General features: G+C 36.9%; 1 protein-coding gene across 1 annotated transcript in view; it reads right to left on the reverse strand.

The window, feature by feature from the left end:
- Positions 1-1,964: 1,964 nt before the first annotated feature.
- LOC149488160 (cell adhesion molecule Dscam2-like) overlaps positions 1,965-25,257 on the reverse strand; it is a 55,949-nt gene continuing 32,656 nt past the window's right edge. The window contains exons 8-28 of the mRNA XM_089695804.1: positions 12,573-12,726; positions 12,301-12,449; positions 11,070-11,160; positions 10,565-10,773; positions 10,225-10,370; positions 9,939-10,074; positions 9,555-9,674; positions 8,924-9,100; positions 8,667-8,811; positions 8,319-8,467; positions 7,719-7,920; positions 6,436-6,590; positions 6,211-6,281; positions 5,716-5,938; positions 4,582-4,709; positions 4,192-4,354; positions 3,314-3,440; positions 2,891-3,066; positions 2,494-2,670; positions 2,077-2,250; positions 1,965-1,972 (exon numbers count right to left, since the gene is read on the reverse strand). Coding sequence (XP_089551930.1) covers positions 1,965-1,972; positions 2,077-2,250; positions 2,494-2,670; positions 2,891-3,066; positions 3,314-3,440; positions 4,192-4,354; positions 4,582-4,709; positions 5,716-5,938; positions 6,211-6,281; positions 6,436-6,590; positions 7,719-7,920; positions 8,319-8,467; positions 8,667-8,811; positions 8,924-9,100; positions 9,555-9,674; positions 9,939-10,074; positions 10,225-10,370; positions 10,565-10,773; positions 11,070-11,160; positions 12,301-12,449; positions 12,573-12,726 — 3,080 coding nt within the window. The remainder of the gene's footprint in view (positions 1,973-2,076; positions 2,251-2,493; positions 2,671-2,890; positions 3,067-3,313; positions 3,441-4,191; positions 4,355-4,581; positions 4,710-5,715; positions 5,939-6,210; positions 6,282-6,435; positions 6,591-7,718; positions 7,921-8,318; positions 8,468-8,666; positions 8,812-8,923; positions 9,101-9,554; positions 9,675-9,938; positions 10,075-10,224; positions 10,371-10,564; positions 10,774-11,069; positions 11,161-12,300; positions 12,450-12,572; positions 12,727-25,257) is intronic.

Here is a 25,257-nt window from a genome sequence, read left to right on the forward strand (position 1 = left end):
AACCCTTTTCCTGAGCATACTCAAGCGTAAGAGAAAAAAAAAGACTCGATTAGTAAAGTATTTCGGTCGCTATCGTGTTAACAAGAAAAAGGATCCGCACATACAGACACACGGACGTCCAAGACAGAACTTTTTTAAACTGTTTTTTAACTAGTTTAAATAACAAAAATGACATCAAAAATATCATGAACGTTAAAAATAGTGTTTTTTCTTAATATGTGTGTGTATGTATTATCTTACAAGTGCAATGTTATGATACATAAAGACATTTTAAGTTTGAAAAATCAGATGTTTTGCGCGAAGTGACAGTAGTACCCACCTCAACGCTTCGCTTATGAGGCGTGCAATATCATGAACGTTAAAAATAGTGTTTTTTCTTAATATGGGTGTGTATGTATTATCTTACAAGTGCAATGTATGATACACTAGCTTTCCGCCTGCGGCTTCGCCCGCGTTTTCAAAAAAAAACCCGCATAGTTCCCGTTCCCGTGGGATTTCCGGGATAAAACCTAGCCTATGTCACTCAGAAATGATGTAGCTTTCCAACAGTGAAAGAATTTTTCAAATCTGCCAAGTAGTTTCGGAGCCTATTCAATTCATACAAACAAACAAACAAACAAAAAATCAAACCTTTCCTCTTTATAATATTTGTATAGATAAAGACATTTTAAGTTTGAAAAATCAGATGTTTTGCGCGAAGTGACAGTAGTACCCACCTCAACGCTTCGCTTATGAGGCGTGCAAAAATGTTCTACGATATTATAGAATGGATCTATATCTACAAGAAAGTCCGCGATACCATATGTCCATCTTCAGTAGTTATGTTACTACAACAACTTTTTTACGTTTTCAAAATAAATAGAAGCGCCGACAGTAATCAAACCAAGTTATCCATACACATAATATATTAATCCTTATCCCATTAATCCATCAGTCCTCGGAATCACAGACACAATAGAAAATCTATTGTGTCGCGCCCCGATCGGGCCTTACGGTGGTCAATGGGTTAAATGATGTTTTATTAAAGACTGTTTCAATACCAGCAAAATACTTTTTAAATGAAAAGAATTGGATATTCCATTCAAAAGATATAACGAATTTTTAAAAGTGTCAATCTACAGAAAATAGTAGGTATACTGTTCGAGCAGGCCGTAGTGCGGGGGCCACGGAGGAATTCTACCAATATGCGTCTTGACGGAATACAGTGGGGTTTTGGTCGGTAGGAATCCGACATAACCCACGGCCCCTCCCCCGGAGGCCGTGGGTATCTATGAAAGATTTCCCCACTAAAACAAAAAAAAAAAAAAAAAAGGCCGTAGTGCGGGACGGGATAAAGGTGATTTTCATGTGATTAAAAATTAAACCTATAGTAGACTTTTCACTGTAACGATATCGCTATCTATGCGGGTGAAACCGCAGGGCATTGCTAGTATTAAATAATTAAAAAAAAATGTTCTGAAATGCAAATAAAAAATAAAAATAACTTTCTCGAAAGCGTTGATAAAGTTCATTGTAACATTATGAACGTTCTACCAAATTAAAATTTTTATAACGTTCTACCAAATTAAAATTTTTATTTATTGGACTGATGATGTTCCAAATAATAATATTATTTATGTAAAATACATGCTTAAATTGTATAAGGATGTCATCCAATAAGTTCAGTTACATCACCTGGGGTTTCACAAGGCTCAATTCTGGGACCAATACTTGTACCTTTTTTAAATTTACTTTTTTAAACTATCATTATAATAAATCATGTCGTCTTTTTTTTCCTTTAAAAAAAAGGATTTGGTTAATTAAATGCCATTATAAGTTTTCAGAAATTGAACTTCAAAACTTGTTGGCTTTCTGTTGAATATGAAGGAATATTATCTGTGTTATTTTGACATATGGCAATGTAATAAATGTGACATAAAGTAAAAAACTGTCTTTGGAAAATTCTGTATCTTTTGCTACTGGCCCTACTGTACTGCGCAATAATAAACGTGTAACATTAAAACCTTTTATTTTAATCCAACTTCCTTCTCTTTCACAATACCTTAAATTACCATATACATATAAAATGTGACTCACTATCAGCTCCCGTGGTATCCCACGCCACCACGAGTGCAGTGGGCGAGGCGCTGGCGAGCCGGAGCCGCGGTGCGGGCGGCGCGCTCAGCACCACCAGCTCCCACGTGGCGTGGTCCTCGCCCCAGCGGTTGCGCACCGTGCACGTGTAGTTGTCTGCCAGGGACGGCTCCGCTTCTGGAAACGATTTAATGGGTTACTAGAACAAAATTATAAATATATTAACTATGCCTTATATTATTAGCCAGAGAGTGAGTTCGAATAAAAATATTGATAAGTTCATAAACATGGCAATTGTCAAAAACAATTTAAAAGTAAATTCTTTTTATTTAGTCGATCAAAACAAATATAACCATATTTTGTAATTGACATTTAAAAATCTTAATTTCTGAGATTCAAAAACTTGTCTCAAACACTCACTGAGTATAACAAGCGCATCGCCATCCATCCTCACACGCGGGTCGCTGTGCGACGGCGGCGGGCGGCGCCGCGCCCAGCCGCGCGCCCCCGCCTGGCCCGCCGCCGCGCAGCGCAGGGCGACTGATCCACCCACGGAGACCACTACACGACGCGGGAATGACGCTATTTTGGCACCCGCTACAAAATACACAAACAGTGACAATTTTTTTACAAAACAGTTATTGTAAGTGCTTAATGTCTATAGTAATATTTAAGAAAAATAAAAAAGTCTTGAACTAAATAATGATATGAATTACGCCAACGAAACATTAAAAAATTACCATGAACATTTCTAGTGAAAATTTTTTGTAGCCGCTAATTTTACGCAATACCAAACTTTGTTGCATTTAAAACGCACCCGTAGCGCTGGGCGTGGCTGCGACCACAGTGCTCATGTCGCCCTCCCCGGCGGCGGTGCTGGCGGCGACCCACAGCTCGTAGCGGCGCGGCGCCAGCCCCGCCAGCACCAGCGCCTGCTCGCCGCGCTGCTGCCGCTCGCCCACCAGTACCACCTCGCTCGAGTGACGACCTATCCTGCAGTGCAATTAAGCAGTATTGGGTATTATCCTGAACTATTAGGTACTCGTTTTGTATCTTTGTATTCGTAAAACTAATAATATGTAAGGAATCGATTAATCCAATAAAGCCAATTCACTTTAAAATAAATAAAAAAATAATATGAATTGAATTGAAATTCAGGAAAATATGCAAAATCCAATCAGAACGTATAATCATTTAGTTCAAATTGAAATTTTATCGTTATTCTTATTCATTTTCTTACCTCTGCGGTCGAGTGTAGACTCTGTAGTGTCGTATCAGTCCGTTCGGCTGTAAGGGAGGGAGCCAGCTCAGCATGACAGAGTCATCAGAGTGGGGAAATACTTTCACGTCTGCGGGAGGTCCTGGAACTGGAAGAGAAATTATTCATTAGCAGTGGCTAATGTATTTGTACTTTTAATATAGCATTAAAAAGATTCCATGGTAAAAACGTTAGAAATAAATAATAATAACGTATTGCACGCCTCATAAGCGAAGCGTTGAGGTGGGTACTACTGTCACTTCGCGCAAAACATCTGATTTTTCAAACTTAAAATGTCTTTATGTATCATACATTGCACTTGTAAGATAATACATACACACAAATATTAAGAAAAAACACTATTTTTAACGTTCATGATATTTTTGATGTCATTTTTGTTATTTAAACTAGTTAAAAAACAGTTTAAAAAAGTTCTGTCTTGGACGTCCGTGTGTCTGTATGTGCGGATCCTTTTTCTTGTTAACACGATAGCGACCGAAATAATTTACTAATCGAGTCTTTTTTTTTCTCTTACGCTTGAGTATGCTCAGGAATAGAACCCTTTCATTTTTCAGGGTCTGATTCGATGTGGTTTAATTGTTATTAAATAAACAAAAATAATAATTAATAAATATTTATTAAAAAAAAATTATGAGGCGTGCACTTTTGGATTTTCCAAATTATTGTCGTTTGCTTTTGTACTATTATTTTTTTAACATTTGCATTCTGTGATTAATAACAGTTATCAAAGTGTCGTCGATGCGCACGTTCGAAACGGTGAGTGAGATGTTTCGAAGGTATACTGTGGTGTAGTACCTAAGTGTACTGTCCCATACGTATAGTGTGTAGTGCGTGCGTACCGTCGTCGAGCGTGTTGCAGTAGCGCGCGGCGTGCGGGCCGAGGCCGGCGGCGGAGCGCGCGGCGACGCGCAGCGAGTAGTTCCCCGCGCGCGCCGCCACCGCCGCGCCGCCGCCGCCCGCCGACACGCGCTCCCACGGCACCAGTGCGTCCGCGTCCGCCGCCTGACCACCATACATTATTGTGTCAAACAAATCAACACCACGCTTCTTAGAAAACGAACATCTTAATTTGGTTATTGGTTTTTCGCAATTATCACCGATACGCTAAACTTTATCATAAAATCACCTTAGTAGTTATAAATAAAAAATTGCCACCCAAAAAAAGCAAATAATCTCAACGTTAATTTAATTACATTTTTTCATAACTTTAAGAGGCTCAAGATATTTACTTGATAAGATATCTCGTATCCGATGATGAGTCCCCCGCGTAGGAGCGGCGGCGGCGGCTCCCACCACACGCGGAACGATTGCGATGAAAGTGGCTCGCAGCGCACGTTCTGCGGAGGCGCCTCCGGGACTGGATTGAGAAATAATGAAGGATTATTATTTTATGTTTTTTTAGTAGTCATAATTAATTTAGTTAAAATACAATTACGAATCAAATGAATAGATATTATTTTTTTAAAACGTTATTTTTTACAAAGTAAAGCTTTTTAACAAGTTTGACATACAGACGTAGTACATCAGTACATGTGTAGTAAGGATTCAGTCTTCAACTACTTAAAGACAATTTGAATATACTGTATCTGTTATGGACCAAGTGATAAATTGGGCAGTATACATAATGCACATTATGAAAAATGCCCAATATGAGAGTGCAATTTGATAATAATTATTCAAATAATCAAATTGACCGGGCATTATACATATTGCCCATCACCTTTTGGGCAGAGTAATACAAACATATTTAATTACTATTTTTTATTGTTATTGTCACTTAACTTAAAATAAACTAAATATTAAACCACTTAAACAATCAGGCTCATTATTTGGATTAATTACCAAGGACTTCTACCTTAAAAATCCACTAGATTTGCATTTAAACCTTAAGGAAAGTCATATTAAAAATATAACATAAAATATAATTAAATTTAAAACAAAAATTTCACAACGTACCTTTGTTTTATAGAAATGACTTATTATTATGAATCATAAAATAAACTAAATTTTAAGCAATCAGACTCATTATTTGGCATAAATTAGCAATTACTCTTAATAAACGAAATGTAAAGAAGTAAAATAAAACATAAAATTGATATTAGAACAACTGCCACTGTGATGGCATTTTGAGGTACACAACTTTTTGGCTTTGCGACAACTTTTCAAGCTTTATTATCAAATTGCCCAATTGCCATGTAGCATTATAATAATGACCGTGCAATGTGATAAATAATGAAGTTAATATAGTAATTAATCACTTAGCCCAATAAAGCTAGACATTATTCATAATGCTCGTGCATTATAAATAATGCCCGCATTAATCACCTGGTCCATAACATATCGATAGCAAAAGTAGCACTGACCGTCCTCTAGCGTGGTGGCGAGCAGCGGCGCGGCAGCGGGCCCGGCGCCGAGCGCGTTGAGCGCGCGCACGCTGAGCTCGTAGCGCGCGGCGGGCCGCAGTGCGCCGAGCCGCGCCGCGCGCGCCGCCCAGCCCGCCACGCCCAGCGCCAGCGACGCGTTGGCGCCGCGGCACCACACCGCGTACCCCACCAGCTCGCCGTTCCACGACTCCTGCGGCGGCGGCTGACACACACGAGTACACGCGATAATAATCGTACGCAATAAAAACTTAAACAACAAAACTAGGTGAAGCTACTACATAACAACTGTTCGATTTCAATTTGACAATAACCGTAACGACAGTCAAAACAAAAGCAATATTAAGTGGATTTCACACAATTATATTCGTTTACTTTAATTTAATCCTCATTATGTTATAATCGATAACGAAAATTAGATTATCCTTCCCAAATTACATTATTACTTCTAAAATAATGAATTTCTAAATTTATTACCTGCCACTTAACAAGCAGCTCTCCCGGTGCATCTGCTAATACTTCGACACTGCGAGGAGGTTCTGAAGGTGCTGGAAATGGTAAGTTTTCAAAGAAACAGTTACAAATACTAATAAGAAAAGCTTTGAATAAAATATGAAAGATATAGTAATGTAAAGATCGGTAATTAATGTTTAGTAATATAAAAAAGTCACACATCAATGTAATAAAAACAAAATTGCTTACCTTCTTCCAGAGTATTTAGTATGACTGGATCAGAATAATCACTATCCCCAATGTCGTTAACAGCGGCGACTCTCACCGCGTAAGCCGTCGCGGGTCTGAGGCCATCCAGCCGATACTCCAGTATCACATCTGAATCAGGATCTGATGATTCTTGTCTGATAAAGTAAATAAATTTCCTATTGAGAAGAAACAAGCTGAGACACATAAAACCGAAAGAATAGAATAAATACGATTGCTCTGGCGTTCACGGGTGGCCGAGTTGATCAGGCATCCGCCCAGGATTGGCATGAAAGGATGCGGGTTTGAATCTCGCCTCGTGATCGAAATTTTTCAATTCTTTAAAGGAGAATGCCCATGAAAGTATGGACCACAGTACAGTGTTGCGTCAATGCCAGAGTGGTTTTGGAGGGTTCTTCTATATTCAAAAGATTTTTACCAATTGATTTTTTTGTGATAAAAACAGGGGTTTTCTAGATATTGAGAAAAATGTGAAATAACCTCAAAACTTAAATAACCCCGATTTAGTTAGGTTTATGTGTGGTTTAGGTAGCATTTTATCATCCGAAGGTTATTTTTCGTTTAACATATTTAATCTATGCGTAGAGCTTATGCTTTCAGACAACTTGTTGTTTGAATCATTTTTTCACTACATATTCTAAGAAAGAAACAAATAAGAAATAACTGGTTACCTACCAAGCTATGTCATAATAATATTTTTTAATATATATATATATATATATATATATTTATATTATTTTACTTCACTATCTATATTAAAACAACCTACAGTGTATAAACAATACCTTAAAGAGTGAATTTATGTTAATTGATTTTTTTGTAATTCAATGAAAACAATAATCGATATTAATACACTTAGCTATTTACCATAGTAAATGTAATAATAGTTACCGCTTGGTTACCGATGTAAGCGGTATTGGATACTAAATCTATGGTAGGTAACGGATCTAAACAATTACATGTCTTATTATATTTTATAAAATATTTCCTGTTCAAAATATACTTTCCGATGGTAAGAAGGCCTCTAAATTGCCGAGATTTTTTTTTAATAGTATTATTATCTTGATGCATGAGAAAAGCCTGTACCAAAAATGGGCATTCTCCTTTTTATATTTAGGTATAAATTAGTATTTGAATGCCATAAAATCAATAATATCAAATTCAAGGAACAAGCTATTTGATAAAATATTTTCTAGATTTGTCTATGATTTGAAAGAGTTTATATTTGGAAGTTTAAAGTATTGCAATGTTGCTGTAAATTTCACCTGTGTGTGAGCGCGTGTGCGGGCAGGTCGCGCGCGGGCGCCAGGCGCCAGTCGGCGGGCGCGGCGCGCGGCGCGACGGCGCGCAGCTGCAGGCGGAAGGCGCGCAGCGGCGCGTTGCCGTCGAACCCGCGGCGCCACGCCAGCAGCGCCGCGCGCGCATCGCGCCGCACCACCGTCAGCCCGCGCGGCGCCTCCGGGAACTCTGCCCACCACACACGAATTTAGATGCGAGAGAACATCAATCTAGTATGACGACGCAAGTAAAAAAAAGAGTGTGTGCCGGGTACACACATTTTATTCGATATTTTGTCGAATTCTTCAGCCTCATCTAGAATTAAAATTTACTCTGCGTTGAGTGAAAATTAGAGTGTAACTTGATAAATGTTAGATTGAAGTTTAAAATTTAAAAATTTAAATGTATTTTCTAGATAAGTAGTATATATATAGTTTCACTATGCGCGACGTGCTCACTAATTTAGGGATTACACCGCAAATGTTTTTAGTAGGTAAATAGTTTTTAAGCCTGCTTGTGTCAATTCCAAGTTGTGAACCAATTACATTTTTCCAAGAGTCAAAAAAAATATTATGCAACAAACCTACCTTGTACAGCTAGGTAAATCAGCAACTCGTCCCGCCCGTACGCGTTCTCAGCGCGGCATCGGTATACTCCTGAATCTCGTCTCTGCGCATGAGCAATGTTTAGTTCGGAACTGGCGCCATTTTCAGACCTCTTCTCTGATACTGATATCCTGAAATTCATAAACAGTTTTTATTAAAATCGTTTTATTAAAGAAAATCATATCTCTTTAAGCGTGTATAATAATATTGTGTTAACTTTGTCGAACAAGAAAAAATAATATTTTCCATCAATTATTTCATTTTATTTCTTTACCGTACGGAAGTATCACTCATCACCAGAATCACCAGTAATTTTCCAACCAATATTACCTATAAGTGTTGAGGTCTAGCGGGCGCATGTTGTGCGTCCAGTGCAGCTGCAGCGGCGGGTCGCCCCGCGCGGCGCACGGCAGCACCGCCGCCGCCGCGCGACGCACCGACATGTTGCGGGATGAGTACTCGAACTGCGCCGGCTCTGCAATACACAAAATTTTATAATCACAACTGAAATTTTACTTTTCATTCAGCTACTAGTAAGCGTCTAATTTTAAACGCTCTAAACATCAAGCTATCGTCATGTCACTCACCATTAACGGCCACAGTGACAACCTTGCTCAGCCCCCGCCCCACCCCGTTGTCAGCGCGGCACATGTAGCGGCCCTCCAACGTGCGCGCCGCTGAACCCGCGCTCAGCGACCCGTTGCTCAGTATTACTGCGGAGCCCTCCGCCACTGAGAGTGGACGGAAGTCGGAAGGACTCGAACCTGGAATAACAATTTGTGCTTCAAAAGGTCTAATAATTTAAAAAGTTTAATGGTCCAAAAGCTTCTTTCACAGTAAACAAATATCTCGACGATAGAAGCGCATGGAATTTATAACACAAATCCACAACAGGGCCTCTCTAGACAATTCGCAGAAACGCGTATTTGCTTTTGCGATTTTCATCGAAACGATACGTTAAACTATTATTGGTTAATAATAATTTTTGTTTGAGTTGATACCCAGTCTAAGTGTAGCTTCAATCAGTCAAAGCATAATATAGTTGATCAAAAATTAATTAGGATCTCAACCCAAAACATTCCGATCCATACGTCACTACTATATTATTTTATTGATGGTATTTACAGTTAAATTAATTACAATCATAATTTTGAAATATTTAAAAAAAACTGTATCTTTACATTACTAATAATTATTTAGAAAATACGATTGACTTACCGTGTCCTTTCAACCAGGTAATTTTAGGTTCCGGGTATCCTTTAGTTGCGCAGTGTACCATTATCGGCGTTCCCAACAACACTGATACATCTTGTGGCTCGTACACCCAAGATGGCGCCACTGCGGATTTCAATATATTTTTTGTAATGAACTTAATATTATAAAGGCAACTTGGGTGCTAGATGATGTAGTAGTGGAATATCTTTAAACTGAGATAATCCGAGCTCGATTATACGATCCAAACTTGTATTACATTAAAAAAACTGATGAATGACAATTTCAAGGTCTTTTGGAAACTAAAAAGTGTATGGGTTGGGTCATAAGACGTCGAAGTAGAAGTCTATACATATACATGGTAAATCCTGTCAATATAATATTCATTACCTTTGACAGCAAGTCTGGCTGTGTGGTTGACTTCAGCAGCAGAGTTGCTCGCCACGCAAGTGTACTCGCCGCTGTGTTTCGACGTCACGTGAGAGAATATCAGGAAACTAAACTCGTCCAGAGACTTCTCTTGCACCTTGAAACAAAATCATTTCTCATTGAAAAAACGTTTTCATCTATCTTGAGGCTCGATTATTAGAACATTGTTAATTGAAGGTTGCTTTTTTATGTTTTTATAATAATTGTGTTTACTGTCGAAAGATTATATTAAAGATTATAATCGAACCTGTAAGTCAGAAGGAATCGTTTGGCCATCTTTTAGCCAGGAAAAGTAGACGGGTTTATCTCCGGATGTGATTCCACAAAGCACTTGAATAGAACTGCCTTCCACTAAATCTGAGGGGAAAGTGAATCCCGCAATTTTTGGAGGATCTGAAAAATAAAGTCATATTTATTTAGAGATTAAATAGGCATAATAATGGTTATTTCATTTCAATTATCAGTTGTAAAAACTGACTTTAAAATTCCTAAAAAATACTATTATTAAGTCTACGAAATTGTTTGGCATTTCGACGATGCGTTGCAGCGTGGCGCGACCAGAAGGAGGAGGAAGGAGCGGCACTCACTGCGCACGAAGATCTGCACGTCCTTCTGCGCGTAGTGTCCGTCGGGCGCCAGCACGCGGCACGAGTACAGCCCCGCGTCCGCCGCGTCGGCCGGCCACAGCGCCAGCGCGCCGCCGCGCCGCAGGCTCGCCCGCCCGCCGCCCGCCTCACCCGCCTCACCCGCCTCACCCGCGGGGATGTCCACTCCGCCGCGCTGCCAGCGGATCTCACTGTGGGACACTAAGCGTGTAGGCCAACACCTACTTAACTCTCGTTAACTTTATCGTTAAGAAGTATCATTTTAGACATGAGAAGGCAAAAGTCGCAAGTATTTAAAGTCGACAATTTAAGACGAATCGAATAGAAATTAGAATCACTTTCTGTTCTTCGATAGCTCTCAATTAAAATTATAACATTTTAAACAACAACAATTTTTACGAAACATCGTGCAAAGTAATTCTACGGTCTACATAAAGGAACATAAAGAAAACTTATAATGTAACTAAACAAATGCACCTCCATCAACCTGATTGGAAATCCTGAGTAGGGGCAGTGTACGGTGGTGTTGGCGCCCGCCACCGCGCGCACCGGCGCGATGCTGCGGATCGACGGCGGCCCTGGGACACCAAGCAATTATGTTTTTAAATTTTTTGTACAATTCAATAAAGACCGAAAGGAATTTTCTCATTTGAATACAATAAAATTAAGTACGAGTGGCGAGATTCGAACAGTACCAAATCATAGACTAAAATAATATTCTTTTTGTTGCTGGTTAGCATCTCAAAATTAGGTATCATTTTTTAGAAACAACAGCGAATGTTCTAAACAAAACTAATAAGAGAGAGTAGCATGACAGAAAATATTAAAATTGATAGTTTTCGAACCATTTTCTGTTTTTCATTTAAATGATCAGAGGTTTTCAGAATTTATATTAATACAATACAAATAGCAAGAGAAAACGGTAGCATTGTGTTTACCAAGTCCGGCTTCATCGTTTTAATCAAAAGCTTAATGATTCTACTAATTGCCGTTCGTTTGACTAATTGAACTTAATCAATTTGAATGATTGACGTTGCTACAAATTGATTCGTAGCATTCCAGATTTCAGGTAGGTATACCGTAGAGTATATCTTAGAATATAGATCAGAGCTAGATCTTAAATGTTACATAATACATCGGAGAACATAATTTTAATATATTCATCATAGTTTTGTTCACAACAAAATATGTTTTAATGATAATAATATAACCAATATTTAAAAAAAAACACACATACACACAAAAAATAGCATACAGAAAACGTTTAAACAGCTCTGTTTTATTTTCAATTTAAAATCTCATAATTGAATAAAATAAAAAAAATATGCTTAATTAAAGATTTCGAAACTGATAGAGATAAAGGATTCGTGTAATTTACAAAGACAAACAGAACCAATAAAGACCGCGAGAACAACAAATAAACGAATGTTCGGTTTTGATGCATCAATTTCAGTTGCCCGATGGGAATGTAAACAAAAGCAATAACGTCCGTTGTATCTCTTTGATATTAATAAATATGTAATAGCTCAATTATGTGTTCCTTGTCCGAGCTACAAGAGAAGCTGAATTCTTTGCCAAAGTCCAAAAATATATTATCTTGATCTTTTGAAGGAGAGATTGATAGGTTTTTCTCGGAAAAGCATATTATCATCACCTACCTATATCATGTTCTTATATTTTACAACAAGTAGAAACAATAGTGAAAAATATAAACTTACCGTATACATTGAGACGTGTAGAATGTTCCACGGAGCCGCGTGAGTTGTGCGCGCGGCACGTGTAGCGGCCGCCGTCCTCCGCGCGCACAGACGTGAAGTTCAGGTAGCTCACCACCTCGCCGCTCGGGCTCAGGAACTGGGTTATGGTCCTGAAATTTCACATACTTTATCAGCTTTTAAAATTATTAAACCGATTATCAATAACCATAACAGATTTAAGGAGATAACAGAGGAAGAAATTGTTGACCATATTAAATTTTAGGTAGGTATACCTTTGTGGAGTATTATGTTCTTCAATAGGTTGCATATCCAGAAGCCAAGTGAACCGAGGCGATGGAGACCCTGAAGCAGAACAGTGCAGAGCTACAGCCGGGCCTGGGTGTAAGGCTTGCTCTATGAACGTGTAGTGCAGCTCTGGTGCTGTATCTGGAAGATAGTAAAAGTGTTATGTTATTACACGGGTATAAAAACTGTCGCCGAAAAACAAAAATATTATTAGACTTTTTGTTGTCCATTTGTATAAGCTTACAAAATATTTGAAGCAGGTGTTGTGTCCAAAAATTATTCACATTAATATTCATACGTTATTCATATTAAATTTACTCAGCTTCATCCTTTACCTGATTTTCAACGGATGAAATATAACAATCATTTCTATGAATATTAAAAACGCATTATCCCTCCTTAACAAATGGGAATTCTTATACGTAGAATGACATCAACGCAACGTAATAAATGTGTCCAGATTTGACATTTAATAGTTGCAAATGGCCTAAAACTCCTAACGAAGAGTATAAAGATCCTGCTCCACAAACAGCAGACGATAAATCACGAATGTCACAACATAATCCAATCATAGCTCCAGTAAACAAAGAAATGGACTCGATTCAATGGCTATCATTCATCATCGCTTTTGGAAGTGATGACTTCAATGAATTTTCAGTGAACAAAGCTACAGAATGTTAAGTTAAATTTCGAATTTGAGTATTTATTAGCTAGAAGACAAAGGGAAATTTTGTATTGAGAGTGTACATCGTAGAGTATATTGTACTTTACAATGGCGTTGGATATCTATACATTGTTGATGATGTAGATATTAATTAATAATTAATGTACTGGATTCGCTAATTAGGTTCAAATTCTAGAGATTTCCAGTTATATACATTTTAAAATGAGATGTGAAAATATAATGTCCATTTGAACATCAATTTACCTGGTCTACGTGAGAAGTATATTTAATTTTGTATAATACTGAGAAATTTACGCAACGCTTTAATTCCCGAAATAGGACCTATATACCGGCAATCATCTACGAAGCGGTCAAAAGCCTTTGTAAAATAAAGGTCGGTTACGATTAGCCAGCGCGTAGTTAACAGGCCATTAGAAATTCACAGAATCATTTCGCCACAGTGGCCAGGCCAGTGAACAAATGAGCTATAATTTAGTGACATTACAATCGGCGCACAGTGGCGGTGACAACCGAGTTATGAGCTTGTATATCACGTCCGTGCGCTCTTTATTGCGACTCGCCTTTGGTGTAAGTTACAGGAATTTATTGGATTCTTCGTTTATTTTGTTGTTGCAATGTTTGGATACAGTTTTGTCAAAAGGAAGAACAAAACGATTGTCATTTTTTGTTGGAATATCTGCGAGTGAAACTGGGTTACATTTTTTCGGTCGGATATTGCTTGGGCGTGTTTTGTAACTGTTTTTCAATTTTCATTTAATATTTATTGACGGGGTACTACGACGCGATATTAAAACGACGAAATTGAAAAGATGATTAAAAGTTATGAATTATCCACGAACTTTTTTGTTGTTAATTATTAATTTTTACTATGTACTTAAAATCAGAAGTTTTTTTTTGTTTGTCAGGCGCAATAAGTCATAGCATAGTTTTGAAACAATCGTTTTTTGTTCAAACGATTGTTTTTAACAGTACAGCGATTTTTATCACATTTAATTTAGTTTACCAGACAAAAAGACTCGCACCCCAACTTTTCTACCCGGCAAAATATCCTGGCTAATAAATACAAATCTAATATATCCGGACATAATCGCCATAATATATTACATGATACACGTATAGTCGTATAAGCTTTGTACTTACATACAACATCTACTCGTATAAGCGCTTTGTCATAATATAACATTGGCCAGTGTGATGGCCGATCATTTTGATGTTTGGTGTAAGCTACAGAAGGTAAAGTTTGAATTGCAAATGTACATTCAAATCAACGTAAATGTTTGCTTCAGTATCAACAATGTAATTGAAACTTAAACGTTTAAAAATATTGTTTAATATTATTATCATCACTTTAATTAAGTAGTCCAAGTTATGATTTTATTTTGTAAGAAAACTCGTTTTTTCTTCAGTTACGTTCACGGTCACTTTTCACATTAATGTTGAATTTTTTTTTCAGATTTTTATTTGTCTCAAGCACGTACTGTACAAGTAACTGTAATTGAAATTGGTGCACTAGAAAACTTTTATCGTATTACTTTCTAAGTTTTTCTGACATTGATGAAAAATTTATCTGCAGTTAACTAGAATGCCATTTATACTTCCAAATAGGATAGGTATCAAATAGATTCACCAAAAAATAAGACATGAACAACATGATGAAGACAAACATAATAAAATATAAACGAAGACGAAATAAACTGGCGATCTTAAGCTGAATCGCGAACTATTTAGGAGACCTGTATAATACAATAATCTTCAGTGTATTATTGTTCCAATTGTACTTGTCCATAATCGTGTTATCAGAAGCCTCGCTATCCAAGTATTGGATGACAGATATCATTGAACTGTACAATTCTGCTGCGTGTTTATTTCCATAGATTAATTAGCAAAGTTGATAATATGTATTATCATGATCCTTGGAGAATCATGAACACAAAAATTAACTATAGATAGTATTAAAAACGATACACATTTGTCTTTTGAAGTTTGATAGCCCATCAAAGAGATATAAAACTTCCGCGAATCTATTTATTTCGATTTCAAACCATGTTTCTATGAAGCGGTGTTTACCTGATCCTCAGTGAATCGTGTCTTCGTCCCACTAGCGATGGAAGAGCAGTAACAGGAGCGTATATCTGCAGTTATCGGAATAGGATATCATAAAGCGGAGGAAACCATCCATTATTCCATTATCCGCGTCCATAATCCGACCCCCAATTTATTTCGCTCTTTGTACTCTCGACTATCATTTCTGTGAGCTTTTGTATTGATATCATTAAGTTTAATCTATCATAAATTGTTTTTTGCAACCGTTCGTGCCAAATCTTCAACTGATATTTTCCGCTTGTGCTATTTTCTGTAATAACATTGAATTTCGCGATCACTGTTTGTGTTTTGAGATAGGTAGTGGTTTAAATAAATTAATGCTTATTTTTGTCTTCTTATTTTCTTTTAGATGAAAACACAGTGCAGGCAAACTAACTAATGGTATCAGTTTATATCTTAAATACGATTAAGTATACTATTATTCATGAGCCATTATTTTTTTTCACAATATTGGCTTAATGGGGCAGGGATAATTTACATACATTTTATCACGAGCTTCAGGTAAATTTATTTTAATCCAATTAAAACTTTTAACGTTACGTTATTTGTAACAGAATTGGTATAAGTATTTCATGATAATATCAGTGTCAGCTTTCATCTACTTTCAGATTGTAATCAAGCAACATGAACAGTTTTCATTCATGCTAAATAATTACTTAATTACAAATAAAATAAAATGTTTTTTGCTAACAAACATTTAATGATAGCCGTTTTATATCGGGTTTTAAATGTAATTGAAATTAGTATTTATCCTCGCTGAGCTATTAAATCACGAGGAATGAATATCAAGTGCTATTAAAAAGTTACTAACTTATTCGTATTATTTATACTGCAATATCAATGCGAATACAACTTATTATGTAAAGTGATATAAACTGAGTGATTTATTTTTATTTTAATACGATTATTACTGGAATAGTGGCCTTATTTTATTGTTACCTGCATGCATTGGAGCAAAAACGTTTTAAGCGGGAGGCTGACGGTTCCAACAATAGCTGGTAATCATTTTTATTCAGGAGAGTACTGAATGTATGGTTCTTATAACAGCATCATGAATGCTGGATTAGAACAAACATCAAATGTTTCGTTCCTATAATCTGTTATAATCTGTTCCTATAATGAATCTACAAGATTATTTTGGAACCAACAATGGCTATGGAAGTTATTTCGGCGCGTGACGCATGACCCGTCCATTACTGCAGCCTCTAATCAATAACCAGCCAATGGGCTCGACGCAATCCGATATAAATTGCACTACGCTGCCGTACCAGGCCTTTGTTTCATGTAGATTCAATTGATTATTACGCATAACGTATTTTAAAGTTTCACGAAGTTACGAATTTTGCGGACAGTTAAAGAAACTTTTGAGAAGAGATCTTTTCAGATTTTCATGATGTAGGATCAAAACAATTCGGATAAAACGAAACTATATTTGTCGAGAATCACGCTTAATAAATGTCTTACTTTCTTAATATTCCTATTCGTAAGTAAAATTGTGGAAGATTTAAAAATAAAATGATTCATAGTTTGAAATCTTTATACTTATTATAAAAATAAAAGTTATTTCGAATTGTTTCCAATATATTCACCTAAATCACAGATACATATAAAATGCAATAAAACCAAGAAGCAATCGAGCACTTTATCGTCCTAATTGTGAAATTAATGCATCTGCCATACATCCTCGTGAGTGCACTCTGAGTTATAGCGACGTTCTTGCATATTAACATGCTCATGTACTTATACCTGTGATGAATGGAACAGAGAACTATGGATCTTCCTCGTTCTGTTCTCATAATATAACATTTGTATATAGCACATGTTATTGTCTGTTTGTATATTGAAATTAAATGTTCTAGCAATTTTTTTTTTGTTTTATGTGTTCCTGGTAAATGCGTTCTTAAATTATTGTAATCATCGCAATTTATCCATAAAGCTAAATAGCTTTAACCTACAGAAGTAGAAAAGGAAATAAAAAATACTGTAAAGAATACCTACCTTTTATTAGAAGTAACATATAACTTCTGCTAAACAAAACAAACATACATCACTTAGCGCGAGACACCAATGAATGTTTCTATAAAAGTGCAATAAACAATTTAATACCCTCTTATCTATGCCGTTAAAGTTTAAAATGTTTCATTACGGCCTTCAGTTAACTCCAGTCATCGCGACAAGGCAGTCGTGTAGCTAATTGTTTTCCGATAAATGGGTATTTAGTTTGCTATCGCTAAATTGAGTACGAGTCTTATCGTCTGGAACCGTAATTAGCCTCATATAATTGGACCTGCTTGTAAATATAACAATTTGTAGGGTATGGTGTATACCTGCTTCCCTCCCTCTTATATTTTGCATAACGCTACAATAGCTGTTCTCCATAATTTTCCACCCCCTACTTCGCCAGTTTTAGTTTTCATATAAAATCGTATAGATCGACGGATCCAATGAAAAAGATACATTTTAAGACTTATTCAAATCTGTTTAGTGGTTTAGAAATTAAAATTACTGTAGTTGGTACAAATATTTATGTATATAAACTTTACTGGCACGATTGCAAAAGCTCATAGTATCATCTAGAAAGTGATTGAAACTGGTGTGGAATAGTAACTTTTAACTTCAAATGTTAAATTTTCTTTCAGATTAAATAAATTATTATTCAAAAGCTTTTTAAAACTTGTCTCTATAAATTATTTAGAGAAAAAGAACTAGCACTTGTATTGTTCGAGCAGCGAACAAACATTTTATTTTAAATTACTTATTATCCATAGTTACATTACATTAATGACAATTATTGAGCAATAACGTAAATGAGGTCAAGCTGCCTCAGCATTATTATCGTGCGACGGCCGAGCCGGCCGGAAAGCGCAGTTCTTCCATAGCAGCGCCCGAGTGCTAATCTATCCGCTCGAATCCGCGTGAATTATATATAATTATTAGCGATAATTAAAGTGTTCCCAGTTGTCCCATAATATCATAGCATTATTAGCAGCATATAACGCGACCTAAATACAGTCCACATTCGATGTAATACGTAAACCGTACATTTTCGAGCCGGATTACCGTAAAAAAAGTGTGCCGCGTCGCGAGTGTAAAGTGTGACGTGGAACCGGAAATCCACGTGTCCCTTCTTCCCCCGTGATATTTATTCAGCGTATTATCTTATAACTACAAGCAAGCAGCATATCATTCAACAGCAGCCAAAATTAGCATTTTAACGAGATACAAAATCCAGCATTTTCAAGCCATAAAAGAGCTTGCGTCAGCTCCACGTGTCGCCACGCGCATCGCCCCGAGCAAAGTACAGCCAGCCAGCAGTAAAACCCCCTATCAGAATATCTAGCAGCAGCATTCGAGCGGAATAGAAATTAACAGAACAGCAGAATTAGCAGAATCAGCAATTATCTATCAGCGACGAGCATATAGCAAGTAGCAATCAGAAATTATCATTCAGCGACCAGCATATAGCAAGTAGCAATCAGAAATTATCATTCAGCGACCAGCATATAGCAAGTAGCAATCAGAAATTATCATTCAGCGATCAGCATATAGCAAGTAGCAATCAGTAATTATCATTCAGCGATCAGCATATAGCAAGTAGCAAGTAGCGTGAACTGCAAAAGGCATCTAGCAACTAGCATCTAGCAACCAGCAATTAGCATCTAGCATCCAGCATCTAGCAACTAGCATCTAGCAACCAGCAATTAGCATCTAGCACTTGGCATCTAGCCTCCAGCATCTAGCATATAGCAATCAACTATAAGCGACTAGCAACTAGCATTTAGCATCAGGCATCTAGCATCCAGCAATCAACAATAAGCGACCAGCAACTAGCATTTAGCATCAAGTATCCAGCATTAAGCGACCAGCAATTGGCATCGAGCATTCAGAAGTCAGCATCTAGCAATCAGCAACTATCAATTAGCATCAGACGATCAGTGACCAAAAATTAGCATCTAGCAATCAGCAAGCAGCAAATAGCCATCAGCAATTAGCAACAAGGAATCAACAACCAGCAACCAGCAAGACGTAAGCCAGCCGCCTACGTCAGCAGCACGTGCCGCCACGCGTCAACCGCCACGTCAGCCAGCAACAGCAAGCAACCTAAGGTATCCGGGGACGTAGCCACGTCGACCGTATCCGAGACAGCCAAGTAAGAATTTTCCATTTTATTTTTTATTTCTACCGTTTGATTATTTTATATTACAATGGAAGCTTTATATACGGCCCAACTAGAGATCAAGGACAAAATAAAGAGGTTATTAGCGAATTTTAAAAAAGATAGTGCAGAGCGTAAGAGTATCGAATATTGCAGACAGCGTTTAGATATATTAGAATCTTTATGGGATGAATGCCAGAAAAATCATGAAAAGCTTTTAAAATATGAATCGACACAGCATCAATATTTTATGCGGGAAGAATTTATTAACATTCACGACATTTATATTCGAACAAAGGAAGCGATCAGTGAAGCATATGATAATTTTTTATTACAAAAGCAAGCCCATCTAGAGCCGAAGGCGGGAGGATCCGGTTTAGAATCTCAAACGACGCCTAGGTCTACAACATTTCAATCACGGGGGACCAACAGCAAATTAGACGATTTATCTCGAAAGCAGGAAGTCAATTTTAAAGCATTTATCAGAGCAGTAAGCAATATTGATGTGAATAATTTGGAGGAGAAGTGGGAATATGAAGACTCCCTTCGTATTCTCCACAATCGATGGACAGCGGTGGAAAATATACATTGGGAGATAGTTGGTGAACTTGGAGATGAAGATGAAGCGTACGAAATTAATTTTACTAAGCATGAAAAAATATATATTAATACAAAGAGAGCTATAAATTCGAAAATGTGTGCAACAAGTCATAGAGATAAATCAACTCCGCAGATGGATATACCGACATTTTCTGGCAATTATCATCAGTGGGTATCATTCAAAGACCTTTTTAATGAAACTATACATAAAAATACATCAATATCGAACGCGCAAAAAATGCAATTTTTAAAAGCTAAAGTAAGCGGGGAAGCCGAGCGCCTTATACAGCATTTGCCTATCAGCTCCGATAATTATTTAGTTTGTTGGAACATCCTTAATCATCGATTTAATAACAAAAAGCTAATTTTTACATCGCACGTTAACATATTTCTCAATTTACCTAATATACAGCAGCAATCATATCTAGCAATCAAAAAATTACATGACGTCACATTAGAAAGCTTGCACGCTATAAAAAACCTAGGCGTAGATATAACTACTTGGGATCCGCTATTGGTACATTTATTATCGCAAAAATTAGACAGCGAAACTTATTCTGAATACGTAGAATCATTAAAAAACACTCGAGAGCTCCCTATACTACAAGAATTTTTGGATTTTCTTGAAAACAAATTTACATCGCTTGAATCATCACGAAGAAACCAAAATTCAGCAGCAGAACAAAGATATCATAGAACATCAAACCAATTATTAGCAACGAACAGACAACCCATACATATTAATTCAAATAGAATTAATATTAATAATCAAGTAAAGAGGTCACTGACGTCAATGCACACATCAGCGAAAAAATGTCCCTTATGCAATTTCGAACACGCGCTCACTAATTGTCCACAATTTATTAAATTATCATTTACGAATAAACTACAAACGGTTAAGCAACTACGGTTTTGCATTAATTGCATTTTTGATCACAATGGGAGTCAATGTACTTCGAATAAACGGTGTCATGTGTGTGCTGGCCCACATCACACATTATTACACGAATGTTTTAAACAGCAAGCTAGCGAAAATTTTAGAAATAAAAAATTGATGAGTAGCAACACCCAAAGACAGGTCTATTACAGTCCCAAAAATCAATCGAATATGTCTCAGCAAGATGACTCTGAAGTACTTTTAGCCACCGCATTGGTAAAGGTAACAGCTGAAGATGGAAAACAGCACATAATGCGAGCACTGATCGACCAAGGGTCTCAAATTAGCATCATAACTGAACGAGCAGCACAGCAACTGGGCTTAAAACGTCAACAAAGCAAAGGGATCGTCCTTGGTGTAGGGGGCCAAGAAAACAACTGTCGTGGAAAACTCAAGATTAATTGCCAATCTATATATAACAATTTTACCTTCAACGTCGATACATTCATTATGACTAATCTTATAAAAAATCTACCTAATAGATCGTTTGAAAAACCCGGCTGGTCGAAATGTATAGCGCACTTAAACTTAGCAGATCCAGAATTTAACAAAAGCCGAGCAGTAGATATTTTATTTGGAGCAGATATTTATTCATATATTATGTTAGATGGGATCATTCGAGGCCGTGAAATCTCACAACCACTAGCACAGCAGACGCAATTGGGATGGTTATTATGTGGAGGCAGCATAAATACCTTCCACTGCAATGTTATTTTGAATCATTTACAAGCAATTCAAGAATTTTGGAAAATAGAGGATATACAAGAGCAAAATGATATGTCAGCGAAAGATAAGCAGTGTTTAGATTATTACTTAGCAACTACAAAGCGATTAAAAAACGGGCGTTATGAAGTTAGCATACCTATGGAAGATCAAGCGTTACAAAAATTGGGATCGTCTGAAAAACTAGCGTTAGCACAATTTAAGAATTTAGAAAATAAACTTAATAAGCAGCATGAATTATCGGAGCAATACAAGCAATTTATGAGCGAATATATACAACTGGGACACATGAAACTAGCAGCATTTAATTCAAGCGTACAATGTTTTTTACCACATCATGGGGTACAGCGAGCAGCATCCAGCACCACAAAACTACGAGTCGTATTTAACGGATCAGCAAAAACCACGACAGGCTACAGCTTAAACGACGTTATGCACAAGGGACCCAATATGCAAAAAGATTTACAAAGTATCATAATCAATTGGAGACTATACCGTTACGCCTATACATCTGATATTGAAAAAATGTATCGACAAATATTAGTAAAAGAAGAAGACCAAAAACTTCAACAAATATGGTGGAGATCAAGCCCAGACCAGCCTATAAAAGCGTATCAAATAACAACTATCACTTACGGAACCAAAGCAGCACCTTTCTTAGCAATTATGACGTTGAATCAGCTAGCACAAGATGAGCAAAATAATTTCCCAAAAGCAGCAAAAAGCATTAAAGAAGAGTTTTATATGGATGACTACATTTCGGGAGCACACACAATTAGCGAAGGTCAGCAAAAAATAGCGGAGGTGAATCATGTACTTAGCGGAGCAGGGTTCTTATTGAGAAAATGGATTGCAAATAATAAGAGCCTCATTGAAAACATAACCAGCAAAGAACGAGACGAGCAATCAACATTTATGTTTAAAACGGAAAACACGCCGAAAACATTAGGCCTACGATGGGACCCTATTAGTGACGTATTTGTATTCGACTATGATAGCGTATTATATGAAAACTCAGCAAGGTTAACGAAAAGAAAATTATTATCGGAAATGTCTAAGCTATTTGACCCATTAGGATGGTTGACGCCGCTTACAACAAAAATTAAGATTTTATTTCAAAAAGTATGGTTACAAGCAGATCTTGAATGGCGTGATCTAGTCTCCCAAGATATAAAAAGCGAATGGATAAAAATAAAAAATGAGCTAAATACGTTAAAATGTATTAAAATTCCCAGATGGTATAAATGTGATGAGAATAGCATAATTGAATTACATGGGTTCTGCGATGCCTCAATAAAAGCCTATGCATGCGTCATATATGCCAGAGTCGCAAAAAATAGCGCAATCTCAAGTATAATAATAGCAGCAAAATCCAGATTAGTACCAAATAAAAAGGAAGTATCTTTACCTAGATTAGAATTATGTGCCATGGAGTTATTAGCAAAATTAATGAATAAAATAAAAAATAGCATCAGCAGCACGAAAGTTGAAGTTTATGGATGGAGCGATTCAATGGTAGCCCTTGGTTGGATCAACGGCAACCCCGACCGTTGGAAGCCCTTTGTAGCAAATCGAGTAAAGAAAATCCACGAAACAATGCAACCTCAATCATGGCGCTATGTAAAAACGAAGGAGAATCCAGCTGACGCAGCGAGTCGAGGTCAAACAGCATTACAATTAAAAGAAAATTTATTATGGTGGCAAGGTCCAGAATGGTTATTGAGTTCAGATTTTAAAAATAAGCAGCAGCACACGAATTATACGACAAATTTAGAAATAAGAAAACAAGTAAATATCATTCAAAAAACATACACATCAAGCATAATAGATAATTTATTAAACAAATATAGTTCATTAATAAAAATAGTACGAGTATTAGCATGGATATTACGAGCGATTACACCGTCATTAAAACAAAGGCCGACGTATCTCACATTACAAGACGTGAGAAAAGCTAAAACGGCAATTATTAAATATGTTCAATCGACTGAATTCTCAGCTGATATAGAGCAATTAAAAAAGGAAAATAAATTACGATCGAATAGTGCATTATTAAGCTTAAATCCATTTTTAGATGAAAATGGTATTTTAAGAGTTGGAGGTCGTTTAAAGAATGCAAACATCAGCGAAGATATGAAATATCCAATAATTATTCCATATAGCGGACGTTTAACGGAACTACTGATAAACGAAGCACACGAACTTTCTTTTCACGGTGGAGCAAAAATTACTATTTCAATTTTAAGACAAAAATACTGGATAGTTAAGGGATATCGAGCAACAAAGAAGCAACTTCGTATCTGTATCACATGTAAAAAGCGAGAGCCTACGAAATTACATCAACTAATGGGAGATATGCCTAGCTATCGTGTTAATCCAGCTCCTCCATTTTATCATACAGGAGTCGATTTTACAGGATTCGTCAACGTCAAGATTAATAAAGGTCGAGGAGTAAAAACCACGAAAGGTTACATAGCGTTATTCATATGCATGGTTACGAAAGCGGTACATATAGAGATAGTTTCCGACCTCAGCAGCACAACTTTCATAGCGGCTCTGCGACGCATGGCAGCACGACGCGGAACCCCAAAGCATATATATTCAGATAATGGCACGAACTTTGTCGGAGCAAATAAAATTATACAACAAGAATATAATGAATTAATAAGCAATTTTAGCGATAGTTTTTACAAAGAAATCACCGAAATGGAGATAGAATGGCACTGGAACTGTCCATCGTGGCCTAGCGCAGGAGGAATTTGGGAAAGATCGATAAGAAGCCTAAAACAGCATATAAAAAGAGTAGTGGGAGAGCAAGCATTAACCTTTGAAGAATACAGCACAATCCTTGCCCAGATAGAAGGATGCCTTAATTCAAGGCCTTTATGTTCAATTACGGAAGACGTAGAAGATTTAGATTTCTTAACACCTTCACATTTTTTAAATCAGCGAGCGGAGAATACTCTAATAGAAACAGCACATGATGCCAGGACTAGATGGTACTTAGTAAATAAAACTTTTAATGATATTTGGAAACGTTGGAAAAATGAATATCTCAGCCAGTTGACGGTTCGAAGCAAATGGTTAGAACCTCAAAGAAACCTTGAAATAGGGGATTTAGTGACCATTCACGATGATATTATGCCAGCCGGGAAATGGCCAGTGGGCCGAGTAGTAGAAACCCATCCAGGGAGCGACGGGTTAGTAAGAGTCGTTACATTAAAAACAAAAAATGGAATCTTAAAGCGGCCAGTAGTAAAATTATCATTATTACCACTCGAAGAAAACAGCAATCATCAGCAAAATAATAATATATCCATTCCAAACAACAGCAGCGAATTGAAAAGCGAAAGAAAGGAAAGTCGAATCATTCAAAACAACAGCAGCGAATTGAAAAGCGAAAGAAAGGAAAGTCGAATCATTCCAAACAACAGCAGCGAATTGAAAAGCGAAAGAAAGGAAAGTCGA

The sequence above is a fragment of the Colias philodice genome, chromosome 6, assembly GCF_061535455.1.
Source record: "Colias philodice isolate Cphi_HAF_F1 chromosome 6, ilColPhil1 Martin Lab GWU primary, whole genome shotgun sequence".
In the NCBI taxonomy this organism is placed as follows: Eukaryota; Metazoa; Arthropoda; class Insecta; order Lepidoptera; family Pieridae; genus Colias; species Colias philodice.